Source organism: Varroa destructor, unplaced genomic scaffold, assembly GCF_002443255.2.
Source record: "Varroa destructor unplaced genomic scaffold, Vdes_3.0 BEIS01000006.1, whole genome shotgun sequence".
NCBI lineage: Eukaryota > Metazoa > Arthropoda > Arachnida > Mesostigmata > Varroidae > Varroa > Varroa destructor.
Genome location: NW_019211459.1, coordinates 22328023 through 22344209, shown reverse-complemented (window position 1 = coordinate 22344209; position 16187 = coordinate 22328023). Strand labels below are relative to the sequence as shown.

The 16187-nt window shown below is 45.9% G+C and overlaps 1 protein-coding gene across 1 annotated transcript; it reads left to right on the top strand.

Moving 5' to 3' along the window:
- The first annotated feature begins 10078 nt into the window (after window positions 1-10078).
- Window positions 10079-14273, top strand: LOC111253250 (uncharacterized). Its single transcript, XM_022812391.2, has one exon. The coding sequence runs from the start codon at window positions 11430-11432 to the stop codon at window positions 12639-12641; it is 1212 nt and encodes a 403-aa protein (XP_022668126.1). The 5' UTR covers window positions 10079-11429; the 3' UTR covers window positions 12642-14273.
- Window positions 14274-16187: the final 1914 nt, after the last annotated feature.

Sequence of the window (16187 nt, the reverse complement as noted above, 5' to 3'; positions counted from 1 at the left end):
AACGAGTTTCAAAATTTATTGAGGTACCCAAGCACAACTTTATATACAAGGCAGAATCCTATTTTTAGCCTTAGTAAATTAGGCGAATACCAAAGGGTAAAATTACAGAATAGGGTCGAAGGCTATTTGGTATCCATCAGACGTTGCACTGACGGGCTATAGCCGTCAAATTGCTAACGTTGAAATTGCGCACATCGTTTTTCGAACACATGTCTTCTACGAATTAATTTACGTTAGCTCTCTAGTTTTTTGTCTACGCTTGTTATCTAGACATCTACCGCACAAATAGCCAACTTGTATGCTGCCAAACAGTACGACAATACGTTACGTCACAAAATAAAGAATCGTGCCCGAATCGGTTCAAAAAACTAGTCTTATGGAGCAAAACAGTGGAAAGCCCCCGACGTTTAAATATGTATTCTTATCTCGTACTCTGTAGCGTCAAGATTTAAGCAGATATGAAACACCATCCAAAAAATCAGCCCATCTCGAACCATACTTTATAATCTTTGCCTTCATCCCTGCGAACACTTTTTACGCTCGCCGATTGCATGCGTATTTTGCGGCATATACCTGCGCGGAGGGCTGAGGTTTGTCTTGACAAGTAATAAAAAAAAAAAACAACTTATGACACTACATTCGCCTGTACCGCGGTCCTGCTCGTCCCCGTCGGATCAGACTGAACTGTGGGACTCCCAAACGACGGACGGATAAATAGACGGATGTGTTGAGCTCGACCAAATGAACAAGAGAGTGATTGTAACAGGGCGCCGCCCGAAGTCACCGGTTCAGCCTCGCCTCTGTCGAGACAGAGAAGGATAAAGAGAAACGAAGCTCTGGAACTTAAAGAACCCGGTGGGCAACGGCCCTGGGCTTAGTGGATAGAAATTATTTCGCACCACGAAGAACCTACAAAATGGTGTTTCGATGCTTGTCTCGTCTGCCGGTGCGAACTAGCTCGTTCTCGGCTGACCTCTCTTGGCTATCTCAGACCCACTTTCTCTATGAGATCCTCCGAGTTGTCTGCAGCAGCAGAGCAGTACAGTTTAACGGGAGTAAAACGCAAAATGAACGAAGTCAGGAGGCAAACGAACGAATATCGTTAATGTGCGTTGAACTTTTAATGAACTTAACTTCCTCCTGCACTTCCGGCCCAGGCTCGTACTCGACCTAGCCAAAGAACACCAAACACGGGGCTATATATATATATATATATATATATATATATATATATATATATATATATTTATAGGAGGGCCAGCAGCATGGATGCAAATACATGTCTTCTAGGGTGCACTCGGATACCTTTACTGATCGGTCAGGTATGCCGTACTATTATAACAATACAATAATGGAGTACAATGATCAGCTTTATTGAAGAAGATGGAAGAAAATGAAATAACTGGATGAGCGCGGGATATGTAATGACAGCATGTGTTAAACTACCTAAACAACTCCCCCCTTTATAAATGAAGGTTACTACGTACTATTAGAGTCCCGGGCAATATATGTGAGTCAATATCTGTCTAACCGTACATGTTTCTGAATTACTTCTACAGGTCTAAAAGGTGACAAAGGCACAAAACCGCAGTTTGTTCACGTAGCGTGATTAAGAATCTCACTTACCAATAGAGAATAGGTTCGATCACAATTGCTTACCTACCTCGCGTCGACAAAGAGTTATCCGACCACAAACAATAGGATACTAACCTATTATAGTAGTATCATCCACACTAGAATCTGTTAGCGAGACGTTCAACATTGTTTCTACCAAGCAAATGATCAAGAACCGCGTGTTACCAACAACATTCAGAAAATTCAACTTCTTCATTGAAGTCGTAGAAGGGTGATCATCATTGTAACCGCCTAGGTAGAACCACGCACAGTTACGCGGGTCAAGCAATCGTAGCAGCAGTAGCAGTAGCAAAACTCTGAACGAAGCGCGATTGGCAGTCTTGCGGTACCTTCATGATCGTCAACTTCGGGGGGATCCGCTTCAGGTTTGTGCTTCGTCTTTCGATTCGGTCGCGTCGCGGACGCCGGCTGTAGGTAGAAGATACAGAATTACTGATGATCGACAGAATCATTGGGGTGGGAGTAAGGGTAGCTATCAATGCCACTGCTGCCACTGTTTTTGCGCCTGTTGATGCTATGGAACGCCGCAACTGCACTACTGTTCTGCGTTCCTGATGCCTGACGTAGAAAACGTCACAGAATGAATGGCTGATCGCTCCGAAAGAAGCGTTTGTTTGTGGTCAAATATGGGGCTTCCATCTGGGCATGCATATAACATTGCTTGGGTATCTAATGATCTGCGTTGGGCTACCGTGGGATTCATTTGAGAGGAAATCAAGCAACGATATCTAATATACTGGCGACCATGGTAAAAGTACTCGCGTAACTAGTTGATATGGATTTCAAGCTTTACGTAATAGTTATAGAATTTATAGTGCTGGATAAGAAAGAGCTCACGTGGAAGCAATGGTGAACTTATGAAGCTCAACGTGACCAGATCTAATAGTAGTAGTACTCCTGAATGATGACCATAGGAGAGATCTGAACTCGTTGACTTAACGATTTGCTTTGCAGCACACTCCGAGTCTATTTTATAGTTTGTGCTTTTTCATGATTTATCTCCCGCGAAGCCTTTCTTGGCCTTCCATAGCCGGGCTCCCATCATTGGCAGGTCAGTCGGTAGAAACTGAACGACGCTTCATTGTCAAGTGGCTAAGACACAAACGTTGACAATTTAGCAGTTCTTGGCATCGCCGTAAAATCGGATGCACCGCATTTCTATAATGCATGACTGTGGCGGTGTTTCATAGCGGATAGTGTCACACTGGCGTGGTAGCGCTAAGTGATTTTTTGCGCGGACCCACACATATGTGAGACTGGCAGGATGGATGGACAGGCACGAAAGCTGGGGTCTGACGCTCAAACATGCATACATTTTCGGCGGTTTCTTGAAGAAGCTGAAACGCTGCCGACGCCGCCACAAATGCCGCACTTCAGCCCTGCAGCAAGTGACCTGCAGGGAGTGGAACGCGCGGGAAAATTCGTTATCACAAACGGCCGAAAACCTCTGCTGCCAAATCGTGAGTTCCCTCTCGGGATGTTTACCCCCAATATGTCGGGGATGGTTAAGAAAGAACTTACGTGAGCCTGTTGCCTCTGCGGCGGCTGTTTATGATCGTCAGAGGTCAGCATGCTAACACACACACACGTGGAGATGCGATGTGATGCATAGTCAAGCTACATCATCCCTTAACATCACGGCAATGCGACTACAGTTGTCAAACAGATACAACGTTTGCCTAGCGATTGCCGGCGTCTTAGATGTCGTTATCGTCGACGCCGTCCTAATACCAGTGACATTGAAGATCCCACACCCCCACTTACACAGACAGACGGCGCGTAGCCAGCCCCGGCTCTAGTATCCCCAACCCAAATGGTTTGGATGTGGCCATTGACAGCCATTGTTGTTGGCTCTCGGTTGGCCGAGCAGATTGGCCGGCTGTCTGACACGCCAACCAGCTTGCTACTGGCAGATTTCTACAGTTACCCTCTACGTTTTACACACACTCATATACGCATTAACGAACGTTTGACAGTGTTCCATACGTGTTCTATGTGTGTATTCTATATTCTACGCGGCAATGTTTATGCAAAGAGTTCTGTGACCCCTAGAGACACATAGGAACGGCCAGTTAGTGAGTCCTAAACCATGCGCCCGCTATGCAGTAGGTACGCTCACACACACAGACACAGTGGCTCAACTATCCCACAAATTCGAGCCTTTTTGTAAAAACAGACCAACTAAAGCGCCTGACATGCGAACATGACAAAGGGCGAAGACGATGTACGATGCGATTGCCTCTGACAATAATAACAATAATAGCTTGCGATCACCAAAATTTAGCGGCTGTGAATGGCTCCGGTACATTCAGTACGCTAACGGTTGTTTCTATAGGGCCCCTGTTTCACGTGGGTCCTATGCGACAAACATCATGGCGAAGTACCTTTATTCTTTTTTCTTCCCTTTAGGCGGTGAAACGACCAATTGTTTGTGTCGCGAGCTTGGGTCGGCGGGTTGACGCTTGCCAGGACCATTTAACTAAAGACGTTTATTTGATTTAGGGGACTGCGAAGCCGCTAATTTCGCCCGTCGGGAAATTTCCCCGCCGCAATTTACATATGACGCTCAAAACTACCGTTTCGTTTAACTCCCGCAAGAATAACGGCGACAAAGAACGCTAGCAAATGCATCAAATAGAACTATGCTATGTAGTAAATAGCATATACGTGTATATGTATCTAATAGATGGTCAGATGACAATTTACGTGTAGTGGCATAATCATTACCATAACCGTCAGTGACGGCAATGGCCAACAATCAACAATTCCAGCGCCTGTTCCCGCAGCTACACCCGATCGCTGCGGAGCGCCTGCGGGGGCCAGCAGGCATTATCTTTACTCCGCCGTTATTAAGCTTCATAATGATAATAACAAAAAAAAAAAAAGAAAATATTAATTTCATGCACCGGTACAAGCTAGATCTATCCTAGCAGCTTTCCAGCAGCAGTCGTTGTTAATGGTTATAAAAGTCTATTCAGCCAGCAATTGTCGATAACAGCACCACTGAAATCACCATGAACAGAAGAACATATATACGAATGTTGGCACTGACGCCGCAGCAAAGGATCGGCAGCTCTACCAGCAGTGAAACATATCCGCCGTTGCAGGCCTATCAATCTCACGGGTTCGTCCTGCTTTGCGTCCGCAGACGCAAGTCATCCCTTTTTGAAATGATGTCTCGCAGTTCGTAGATGGCGCCACTTTGTTAATACGCGACCAAACGGGCAAATGTTCAGCGGCGGGTTTTATAATAGGAACTCGTGGGGCAAACAAGCTAGTTATCACCATACGGTGTCAACGAATCCAGTCGATTTTTGGCGAGACGAATACCATGCAGAAGTGGCAACAATAGCTGCGATAACAAGACCGAACATGCGGGGATCAATACGATCAACTGCTACCAAGTAACTTCCAGCTGAGTTTTTGTCGCCATTGTACAATGACTTTATGGGCAGCTGGTCTGCAGGTTTTTGCGAAACGTCCGTTTTTAGAATGGCTTAAACAAGCAGTTCCAGCAGCAACCCACCGCAAGAAGCTCGGCCCAGTACCAGGAGCGATTACGCTAAATATGGTTTAATAGTTAATGTTATAGGTGACAAAAGTATTTGGCATACGATAGTTGTACCGTAAATGGACCAAACGGAAATAAGTGACATGCATCTTCGCGCCGACAGCTTGAGACCTATCTCTATACGCATAATGCAGTGCTGGGGCTTACCATCGACTGTGTGAAAGTTCCGTTAGCGACCGCTTATTCTTTGCGAAGCTCAAATATGTGGTCAGTATAAATGAGCCTGAAATATAATGAAGCCCTATCTTGTTCTTTATCGAGAAGGTAAACAAACATATTATGAATTCACTTATAATAAAGTGTCTAGCGTTCTGCTTGATCGTGGGTAGATTCAGCGGAAATGTCTGATTATCAGCTGTTATTAGAGAATAGTCGATATAATGTTTGTATTTACGAAAAGTTTTAAAAATAAATTTTAATTATCTTCACCTTTAATAGGCTTTCGTTTGAGAAGCCGTTGGCGGTCCGGGACGTTCACGGGAGAACGACTATATTTACCCCTTTCGATTTCTTCAGGAAGTAATAGGGTTCTTATTGCAACCACTAGGTACGCATCGAACCGTCTAGTTGCTTCTCTGGAGTATGCACACAGAAGATAATGTATTATTGACATCAGTCCAGGTCCGCTAGTATAGTTAGCTCCTATATAGATCTACTAGCCCAAGAAAGAACTAGACGTTCTGTATACTTACCAAGCCACAGATATAACAAGATACACGCAAGGTTACTGGTGAAGAATCGACGCGCGTTTCAATACGATACCTAACTAAACTGTCATCGTCCAAAGCACAGTTATACCTAGCAGGGGCGTAGAATCGCCCACTGTCAATTACCACACCCGTATTGGTTCCCAGCCGAAACGGACTATTAGTTTGTGGCAGCTAGTCAGTAGGCGCAAACGCTTCACGCTAAACGAAGTTGGAAATCGAAGATGGAGGCATGTCCATTAACCCTAAAATGGTTGTGTTGTCCGTCGTCACAATATCACTATTATGCACGAGCAAGGGGAAATGTTTTCGTTTGTTCTCTTCCCACATATCGGTAATGTTTTAGGCACAAGGCCCCTGGCTCAGCAGGATCTTGCGAAAAAAAAGACATCTTTATCACTTTCCCGTAGTTGGCTTTTGCTCTATCCAAGTTCTGCCTCCGGAAATAGCGTGACAGACGCTGACAATCGTTTGTTTCTTTGTCAGACGCAATCGACGGCGTGAAGGCATACCTTACTTCGAAGTATTAACGTTTTGTTGATGCTTCTAATCGAAACAGAGTCAATCGCGGGCATTTATCACTCGAGTTTTATATTGGTGATGCTAATCGATCGCTCACTTTTGAGCTTACAAGAAATTTGTTAGTGTTTGCCCGCGAGAAGCCTGTAAGGAGTCTGTAACAGATGACTGCTTGGTTAGTTTTGGATCTTCTTTAACACTCTGCCGTTAACAAGACCTTCCCGGCGAATCAGTTACACCGTATTAACTCAAAACCCTTCCCATCGAAAAGCATTTCCCAGGTACGTTGGGGTTCAGATAAAGCTGGAGGTTTCGGTGTTGAGCGCACCTCATAGCTGCTGTGATAGTGTAAGGTCAATAGTTATTATGAGGCAATCCAGCTCAGTGCGTTGTCGAGCTCCGGTGGTGGTGTGCTTGCGTACTGAACTTAGAAACACGTAATGGTCTATTCAAGTGTACCTCTATTTCGTTTTGTCGTTACGTATCGGACGTAACACTCGAAACGAAACAAAAAAAAAAATGTCAACTATTTTATATTGTTTCGATTTCGGCAATTTACAAGCGAATCCGGGGTGCACTCGTAAAAACGTAACGTCACTTAGCAGTAGAAAACAGATTCAGAACTTCGTCGGTAACCTGTCTGTTATCAACACATCGGAACCGAGTTAAATACTGAAAGAAGAAAATTCAACCTATTTTTTTAGATGGTGACAAAAAATCACCAGTTTCGGTTTTCGACCTCGCTCGCCTGAAGGAGCGTAAAAGTATCGAAGATGCTGACTTACCACTTTACGTACCTTAAGGTCAAAACTTCAAATAAAGTTTTGTGACCCGAAAAAAAAAAAACAATAATAACATCGTTGCGCATTGAAAATAGGCTTCACAATAGCAAATGGCATTTAAGTATCAACAAACGAAAAATTAGCTACAGAAAACAACCATTACTGCTTAGACAAGGTATCAGTCTCTGTGAACGAAACAGAACGTGAGGGCTCTGAAACACACAATCGGTCCAATCTCCATCGGTACAATTTATACCCTTATAGAGCCATTTTCCGTTATGGGAAGTAGCCTGAAATAAGGGCCTACGGCAGTCACTGCTTATCGACGAGTTTCTATACAAAATCTGATGTACACTTCGCCTTTAGCACAAAGTGCATGTACTTCGCAATGTGCCTCATTTAAACGCTTGTCGCTTGAGCGAAGCGCATATATGCACTTTGCCAAAATGGGGTCTATCAAATAGTACATCAGCATCTTCACCGTGAATTACCGCATCTAAAAAAATACCATTTACATTTAATACCAACTTGACAATTTGGTCCCATGAAACGTTGAGATCTTGGATGCTTGGAACCGGATATTTTGCTTATGCCCTTGGATATAGTTATTGACCTCAACTGTTTTTAAAATGATACCTCACATGTATTTTTATTATTATAATGAACATTAGTATGTTGACTATAAAGCTGAAAACCTGGTGAAGAATCTGACCTCCGATTTCTTTCGGAAAATCCTGGGACCGTCATTTGTGCGGTAAAACTGATATAAGAGTGTCTTGCATGTAACGATATCGGTATAACAGTATTACCTCCGTATACAGATTCGAGTGATCAAAAGACTTTCTTAAATTTGACCTCAATAATTGCGATTTTCGTGCAAAGACAGTTCTGACACTAACTGCAAAGGCAAAGGTTTGTGGTCTTTGCCCCCTCCCTGCCCTCCCTTTTCTGTTAGGTGTCAGTTGGAATTACACGACGAATTCAAGTCACATGTTCCTTTGTTCGGCATTCTTAGCCCCACTTGGTTTGCAGCAGGATCATGAGTTCGATGCTGGCAACTAATAATGGAAAGTTGCAAGTGACATCACAGCGCTTCGTTTTAACTTAAGTAACACCTCAGTCGTTGGTTGCTTCCTTCCGGTGGCCTGTCCCGTTTGGTAGTAGTAATCACAGCAGTAGTATCGCTATCCGCTGTAATAATAGCCGCTTCATTGCTACTTGACTCGTAAGTATTATTATCGTGACTTGAACGCGCACTCGACTTTGTCCTAGACAAAGACAATTTTATGTACATTTCCTTCTTTACCGTGTCGAAAGACCGTGTCGTTTATTTATTAACGTCAAGCCTATATATTTGAAGTTCCAAGTGCCATTTCTTCCACAGCTGGATTCGGACGTGCAGTTTCCGATACTACAACAGTGAACCCTGAGTACGTTCTGCTCCGATTTTTGTTTGCTTATCGTATTTGTTTAGCTGTTGCTGCGTCGCTTTCCCCGACGTGACCATGTCGGTAGACAAATGTTTTTCGTTTCACGTCCGTCAAAGTTTACTCCAGACGGCTGGTCACCAGCACGCAACTAAAAGAGTCGGTGTCTGCGTCCGATCCTGGCACGTTACCGCTGCACAATCACGGAAATCATTAAGACGTCCGTGCCATACTGTTGATGCGTATGCGAAATCGACTAGCCCGTCAGTACCCTCTCTCGAGGTACGGACTCGAGCTATTATAAAAACGCTGTTATATAGAAATGCTCATCGCTTCTTTTATTCGTAGACACCTTTCGCCGTAACAGCCATGATATTATTTGATATATGTTAGCTCTATTAACAACGTGAGCTCTGGCAGCTTGCGTGCAGTCACCTCAAAGTTGTATGGAAATCACCGGAATCGAACTCTAACTGCAGCGTCAGCTAACTGGCATCCTGCCACACTCTGCCGGCCGCTAAGGATTTTCCACGGCATTGACAAGTGGGTCAGGCGGCTGGTTCAGAAATGCAGCGGCCCCAGTTGCCTTGAAGTAACCGACCCAGCGTAGTGCCGTACTAATAGAGCCGATACGCCGGCTTTGGCTCCGTCAGATGCACGAAGCCTTTGCTTGCTTAGCCTTTTCGGTCCTTCTGATGTCTCCCTGCAGCAGGTGCACCGCCTTCGTAACTGCCACTAACAACAGGTTAGCTGGCGGCCACCATTTGCAATGGCTTCCCGTTTTCCAGTTGGGAGTCTCCCCAGTCTTGTTAGGATAACCGTAGAGACTGCCCCGTGCCCTTCCCACAGACAACACAAAAGCTGGTGCAGCCTTTCTAGCTTCAGTTGCAACAGCGGCATCAGTAAAATGAGCCCGCAGTTGATTGACACCAGCCAGGTAAGCCTTTTGCTTTAACTGGGACCCTGTTATTAGCCCTCCCCGCTGCCTCCTCTATCCTGCCCATTCCGATGGCTACACCCCGAATAGGACGCCAGAGCCCGAAATCCGCAGCAGCTCACAGCAGCTAGCTGCCTTTCGGCGCACGTTGCTACTCCAGGCACGAATGCCTCCCACCGTCGCCATCATAAAGTCAGGCAGGCGGGCAAACAGGCCACAAGCAATATTATACCGTGTGTAAGAAAAGGGCTTCTGCGGGATTCAGCAGTCGAACGGCGAATAAGCCCTGTAGCCATGGCGGCACAATGCTGCTATCCAGTTGGCCGCTTCAATCGGCCGTTCGACTGCGCTGCTTTCTTAGAACACTGAAGCGGGCAAGAACCGCGCACGCATGCGCCACTCGCTGTCAGGGGCGGGACTCTCGTTTAGACAGGGCGGCGCCAATGGCGAGGCAGGCAGGCAGGCAGGCGCGCGCGCGCGCGGCGAACGGCCAAGCAGCCTTATAGCACTGTTACGGCTAGCAGGACGGAGAGACAGCGACTGAGTTGGACGCGATGCCGGCGACGGCAGTGGTTGCAGATACAGTGCTGATGTCGCTGTTCTGTAAATGCCGATGCTGAGAACGGGCGCGCAGAAACAGCCGGCTGAAGGCGGTCGCGTATGCCACACACTCACACACACGCATGCACGCAGAGACACATACACACACATACAGATACACATGCGCGCAGGGAGAGAAAGAAGGGGCCTTGCAGTGTGGATTCGGTTTGCGATCTGCTTCGCGACAGCAATTCGCTCACTGATGGCATAGATGAACGGACAGACGGTGTAGACGACGAGACGAAACAACGTGACAAAGGCACGGATCTGTAGAAAGGCTGGCTATACCAGTAAGGTGGGTGCTGTGTGGAGTTAAAAAAAACTGTGTTCGATTATTGACTAGCTCACTGGCCGTTGTTGCTTTTTCGGAAACTCACAAGGACTAGTGTTGGCTGTCATCGCCGCAACAATCGGACAGATGTTAAGCGAAAATCGTACGTAACGACGGTAGCGGCAACAACGGCCGACAGACCAGAGCATAGTCGTTGACTGGCCGAGGTGGCCACACGGAAGGAATGACTTTTGGATGAATTGTTACGCGCTGGAACTTGTTAAGCCGGGAAACGATTGTGGAACAGGCAAAGGAGATCAAAATTAACTTGTTGAAACTTACGGTTAAGCAAACATTTTCGATCAAGCAAATTTTAGTTGTTTCGAAATCGACTTAGAGTAACAGACCGAAGTCTGTGAGCGAAGGGGAACGGCTCTATACGAAGTGTGCACATGTTTGTTAATGGTGTATGGTGTTTTTTTTTTCGCTCTTGTCGATCTCTGACTCGTTGCGACGCCAGTGTTCTAGTGTGTATCAACGTGTATATATGTTTTGTATCGGCAACGGGAAGGAACGTATCTGTTTGACGTGCACGCTAGAAGAACAACCAGTCCATTCTGTAGTTTGAATGAAGCTTAGCGAACCGTGAGATCGAGTAGCGCGTAGTGAACTCAAACTTTGTGCCGAGGAGGGCCAATCGCAACAAACAGTACTGGTACTCTAGAGGAACAAGCTAGTTCAACGCTCTTGCACGTATGTTCACGTGCACGAACGAAAAACACCAGTCCAAAGTACGATACGAGCAAGCAAATAACGAGTTTTTAAGGCTACGTATCTCGTGACTAAAACAGCAGGTGCGGCAATAGAAGTACCAAGGCGGACATTAATTGGTTAACACGAACGCAGGGTCAACACAATCGTTTGCTACTTCGTCGTCGTCGTTATTGTTGTTGTTACTAGAAGAAAAGGTCAATAACAGGATGACTTCGTTCACCACAACGACGGACGAGGGAGAACATGTCAAACGGCCAATGAACGCGTTCATGGTCTGGTCACGAGGACAGCGGCGAAAAATGGCACAGCAAAACCCAAAAATGCACAATTCCGAAATCTCCAAACGGCTCGGGAGTGAGTGGCGTGCTTTATCTGAAGCGGAAAAGCGGCCTTTTATCGACGAGGCCAAGCGACTGCGGTCCATTCACATGGTTCAGCACCCGGATTACAAATACCGGCCTCGTCGACGGCCGAAGCCCAATCATCAGGGTGGCGGAAACGTCAACGGCCAGCAGCAGCAACAGCAGCAGCAGCAGCAGCAGCAGCAGCAGCCGCAGCAGCAACAGCAGCAGCAACAGGGAAGTCTGTCTGTACAAAACAATGCGACTAATTCGCAGGCCGTACCGAGCAGCGCTGCAGCAAATATGCCCCCGCTATCGAGATCTGCAGCAGCGGCAGGTGGTTTCAACGTAAAACAGATTCACGGATTAGGTGTCAACGGCTTATCGTCCCATCCATTACTCATGGATATGGGTTTAGCGAAAAGTGCGTTCGGAGCGTACCCCGTTGATGCTGCAGCTGCTCAGCAGGCTGCCGCCAATCAAGCCGTGACGCAAGCGGCAAACCACCAGGCTGCCCTCATCGACACCTCATCGATCGGCAGCGAGACGGCGGTCAACTTAGCCACTTCACCGGGTAAAAGCAAGGGAGAAATTCTCAGGCCGTGGTTGACTGCCGATGACGCCGTGAAGATACGCGTCAGTGCCGCGGCAGGCGCCGGTGTGGGGCAAACGATGACTCCGCTTGATTTTGCAAAAATGCCCTTAATGGTTCCGCCCTTTGGGGGCCTACCTCTTCGAGACGTGCCGCTTGGCTCGCTGCCGGGCGCACTATCAAACGAAATGCTTATGCGAGGCTTCTCTTCCGCGTTACTGCCGAATTCCGTGAACGTTAAATTCGTCCAAGAGCCTCACTCACCTCGACCTCAAAGTCCTTCATCGCTGCCACAAAGTCCGTCCAGCAGTCCGACGCATGTGTCTTCACCGTGTAGCCCACCCTGTCCCACATCACCCGCCCAGCCTTATGCGTCCGATGTAAACACGTTCACGGCCCTCTTGGGCGGAGCTTTCCAATCTCAAAGCCTTTTCGCTGCATACGCTGCCTCGCAGTACATGCCGCAGGCAAGCGATAAGCTGTAGGAAATTGGCGCCGCGGTCACCGGAGCTCGGGATCGCCGTCACCACCGATGTCATCTGTAAATCTCCGCCATAATGAAGAACGGGCGGCTCGGCCTCCTGCTTTAATTATTCATATTGTGTTTATTATGGTAGCAATCCAAACGATGATGATGATGATGATGGCTATTAATATAATTCTAATGATTATCAAGACTACTACGACGGAAACGGAATTACCTATCATCGACTTTTCACCAATCACAGTACCCCCTTCCCCCGCCCCTGGGACACGGATCGTCGCTCGACGCACCTTCCTCCTCTAGACAGACCTCGGAGATCGCTGATGTGCTCTGGGGGCCTTGGACTAGGCTGTGCTAACAGCAAACAAGATAAGATTGAAAACCACAAAAGCTCCGGAAGCTCTTTACCCTGTAGATAGGACAAAGAAACAAATAAAACGAATATAAGGAAGAGAAAAGCTCGATGTTCAATCAAGCGATCGATGGCAGACCAATGATGAGAAAGGCGAGATAAACGAGTAGATCGAAAGATGGCAAACGCTGACTTTGTGCAATGCTCGAGTGTGTTCAGTAGGATTGTGTTTAACTGCTTCGACTGCATACGAGATAATGTTATTTGTAAATAGCCAAATAATGATGACAGTAATACTATAAACGCAAAAAAGAAATAACAAACGACAAACGGAGATGACGTGATGGCAGCAGCAGCAATTATAATGTGTTTCAATAACCTGTGTGTAATGTAAAAGATGGCTCTGATGCATCTACCATAAAAGTCAGCTGTGCGGGTTACACCAGGCGGGTCTGCGCATAATAGTCTCGCATAATGAAACAGCTGATTCGATCAGTGATCAGACGTGGTCAGACGCGAGGTGGGAAAAAATCTAACAGGAAATTGATGACACAGAAATATACACATGTATATTTAAGTCAAACTATAATGGAGTATTTTTTTCATCTTAACTTTGTTAGGAAATCAAAAGTGAACGTCGGCGCCTCCGGAAGAATGCTAGAAAGAAAAAACCCTAAGAGGGGAAACTAAAAATAATTAATGATATGTAATCAACGTTTTCATATTTAACAATTCGCCTTCTAAGGAAAAAAGAGGTACAGGTATTTAATAAAGCGCTTCTCGGAAATCGGTGAACGCCTCTCTATAGTCAGCTGAGAACTGGGGTGTTGAAAGTCGAGTCTGTGACAAACGTTTATCGAATACCCGTGACGGTTATGTCGAATTTGCAATCGATCTCTATAGAACAGCGATCACTGGCCGACGAACCCACGAAAATGATAATAGCTTTCTGAGAACGGCTTCGGCCTTCGCAAAACGTATACGGTCGGCCACGTCTTCAAATCAATGCAATCGATTATGCATTAAACATAACCTAATTAGCGGAACGGCGCAAAGGAACTGATATTTACTCTCATAGTCCTCAGGCTATCGTACTCACTAGAGGCCTTAACCTTGAACACCTTCTAGCTGGCTCTATGCACTGAAATTTAATAGTGACGCTGCGAAGGACCACGGCCACCTTCAATCATAGTATCGATATCATCAGTGAAACAGTTAAATGATCAGACCCGATTGAAAGAATAAAGCTGCTTCAAATATACGAGGAAAATATACACTGAATTTCTTGTCTTTATTACACATGCCTGCGTTGAATCTAGGTGTTGTTGGACAAGTGGACAGATAGTTAATGATTGACAATAGTTCTGACTTCGTCATTTGTTAACTGTAACTTCAACTTTATAGAACAGTGAATTATGCTCTAATGCTAACGTAACTTCTAGTTAATCGTATGTTAGTTAGTTAGAATTGCGAATAGAAAATATATTGCGAATAGAATAGAGAAAAGACGTCACTTTTCTTTTAGACTGAGCCGGATGTCAGGGACAAAGTGCAGATCATATACATATATCTATGTACATTTTTTCCGGCGAGCAGCGCGGTAATGTTGAGGGTGATGACAGTGGATGCCGATCATTCTCGGAAGATCAGTCTATAAACTAACAGTTTCGAAATTTTTCTGAGCCCATGAAAAGCTTCAGAACTTAAAAACCGCCAGGATAGCAAGTTATTGTTATTATCCGATACAGTGACCGTCGCACAGAAACCTGTAGGAACAGATTTAGAAACACCCATCGAAACCTTTGAGACATCCATATGTACAGGTCAATACAATGAACCCTTCTAGCGTTCAAAGGCAAGTAAAAAAATCTTATAAAGATTCCATCAGCTGTTCGAATAGAGATTATCGTTTCTTTACAACTTACAGCTACCCGTTCAATTGCTGCAATGATAAACGCTATACATAATCATGGTAGATGCAACACATCTAAGTTGTCCGGGAAGTTCCGCAATCGCATAGAGACTAAACAACTTCCTGGACCCGGTATTTCGGGCCATATTGTATGCAGTCTTTGAAGAAAACTGACTCACTATATTTGTGAAATACGTAGGAGTGAATTCACTCTGAATGGGTATAAAGACCAAATCAAAAAATCCGTGTGACTATTAAGAATCCGCTGATTCATCTTGATTATTTAGGAAATAAAGATAAAACAAAGATAATTGCATATAATATAATAGGAATTACTGAAGTTTCGTGCGGTTTGTACCCTAAACAAATGACTTTTAGCATTTCTTCGTAATATCGGTGAAGTCCTTGGTGCTGTGCTATGACAAATCGAAATTCAAATCACAACGACTACGATAATGACATCCCAGTTTTTTCAATTGATTACCAGCAGAGGTACGGAAACACCTGTAAGGGTATGCGCAGCCCATTGAATATCGAGCCCAGCTTTCCCCTTTCTTGCACTGGCCATCCGCTTTGACTCAACCCAGTTCCTCGTTCCTTTGTGCTTCTTGACTGCATTTGAAAAACCGCTGTTGAATAGGCGGTGAATTGAGTCGCTTAAACTTCGTGAATACATCGCGCAGCGTTCTTTTAGCGGTACATTCTGGAGGCTTGTGGAAACTAAACGTACTTGGGCAGAAACGCTTATATGGATGCGCCTACAGGCCAGTCGCCGCCCGAACTGTTCGAGCTAGCCACAGGCCGATACGACCTCGATGGTACCAGGAGGCAGTCCCTTCAACCAAACGGGTACTGGCAGAGCGCTGCAATGACCGCGTCTGCCAGTGTACGTGTGCTGTCAGAGCATATCGGTAGCACGCTTGACCGAAACTCAGGAAGTACGTGGGATTTCTCTGTGTCAAGCCGCGCGAGCAAAGAGGACCGTATGCTACTACCACAGCCGCTATCGACGGTGCGTTTGCGCCGCTGCTCGATGCGAGCACCGAACCCTTTTTGTTTCTCCTACATAACCTGCTCTGCTATCTAACGTCTACGACTGTGCCAGCCGTACCATATTAGTCCGTGTTGTACGTTTCGGCTTCTCGGCGTTCACTGCGACTAGGGGGCGACAACGGAGATCCGGGTGGATGTGGGGTTGTGACGGCGTCGATACAACTGCTGTGCCTGTAGGTGTTTGATGAAACTAGACGGCAAAGGTTTGCGGAATTGGTGGCCAACCAGAA

Excerpts from the sequence above, each read along its gene's own strand:
- LOC111253250 (XM_022812391.2), top strand. The coding sequence starts at position 11,430 with ATGACTTCGTTCACCACAACGACGGACGAGGGAGAACATGTCAAACGG.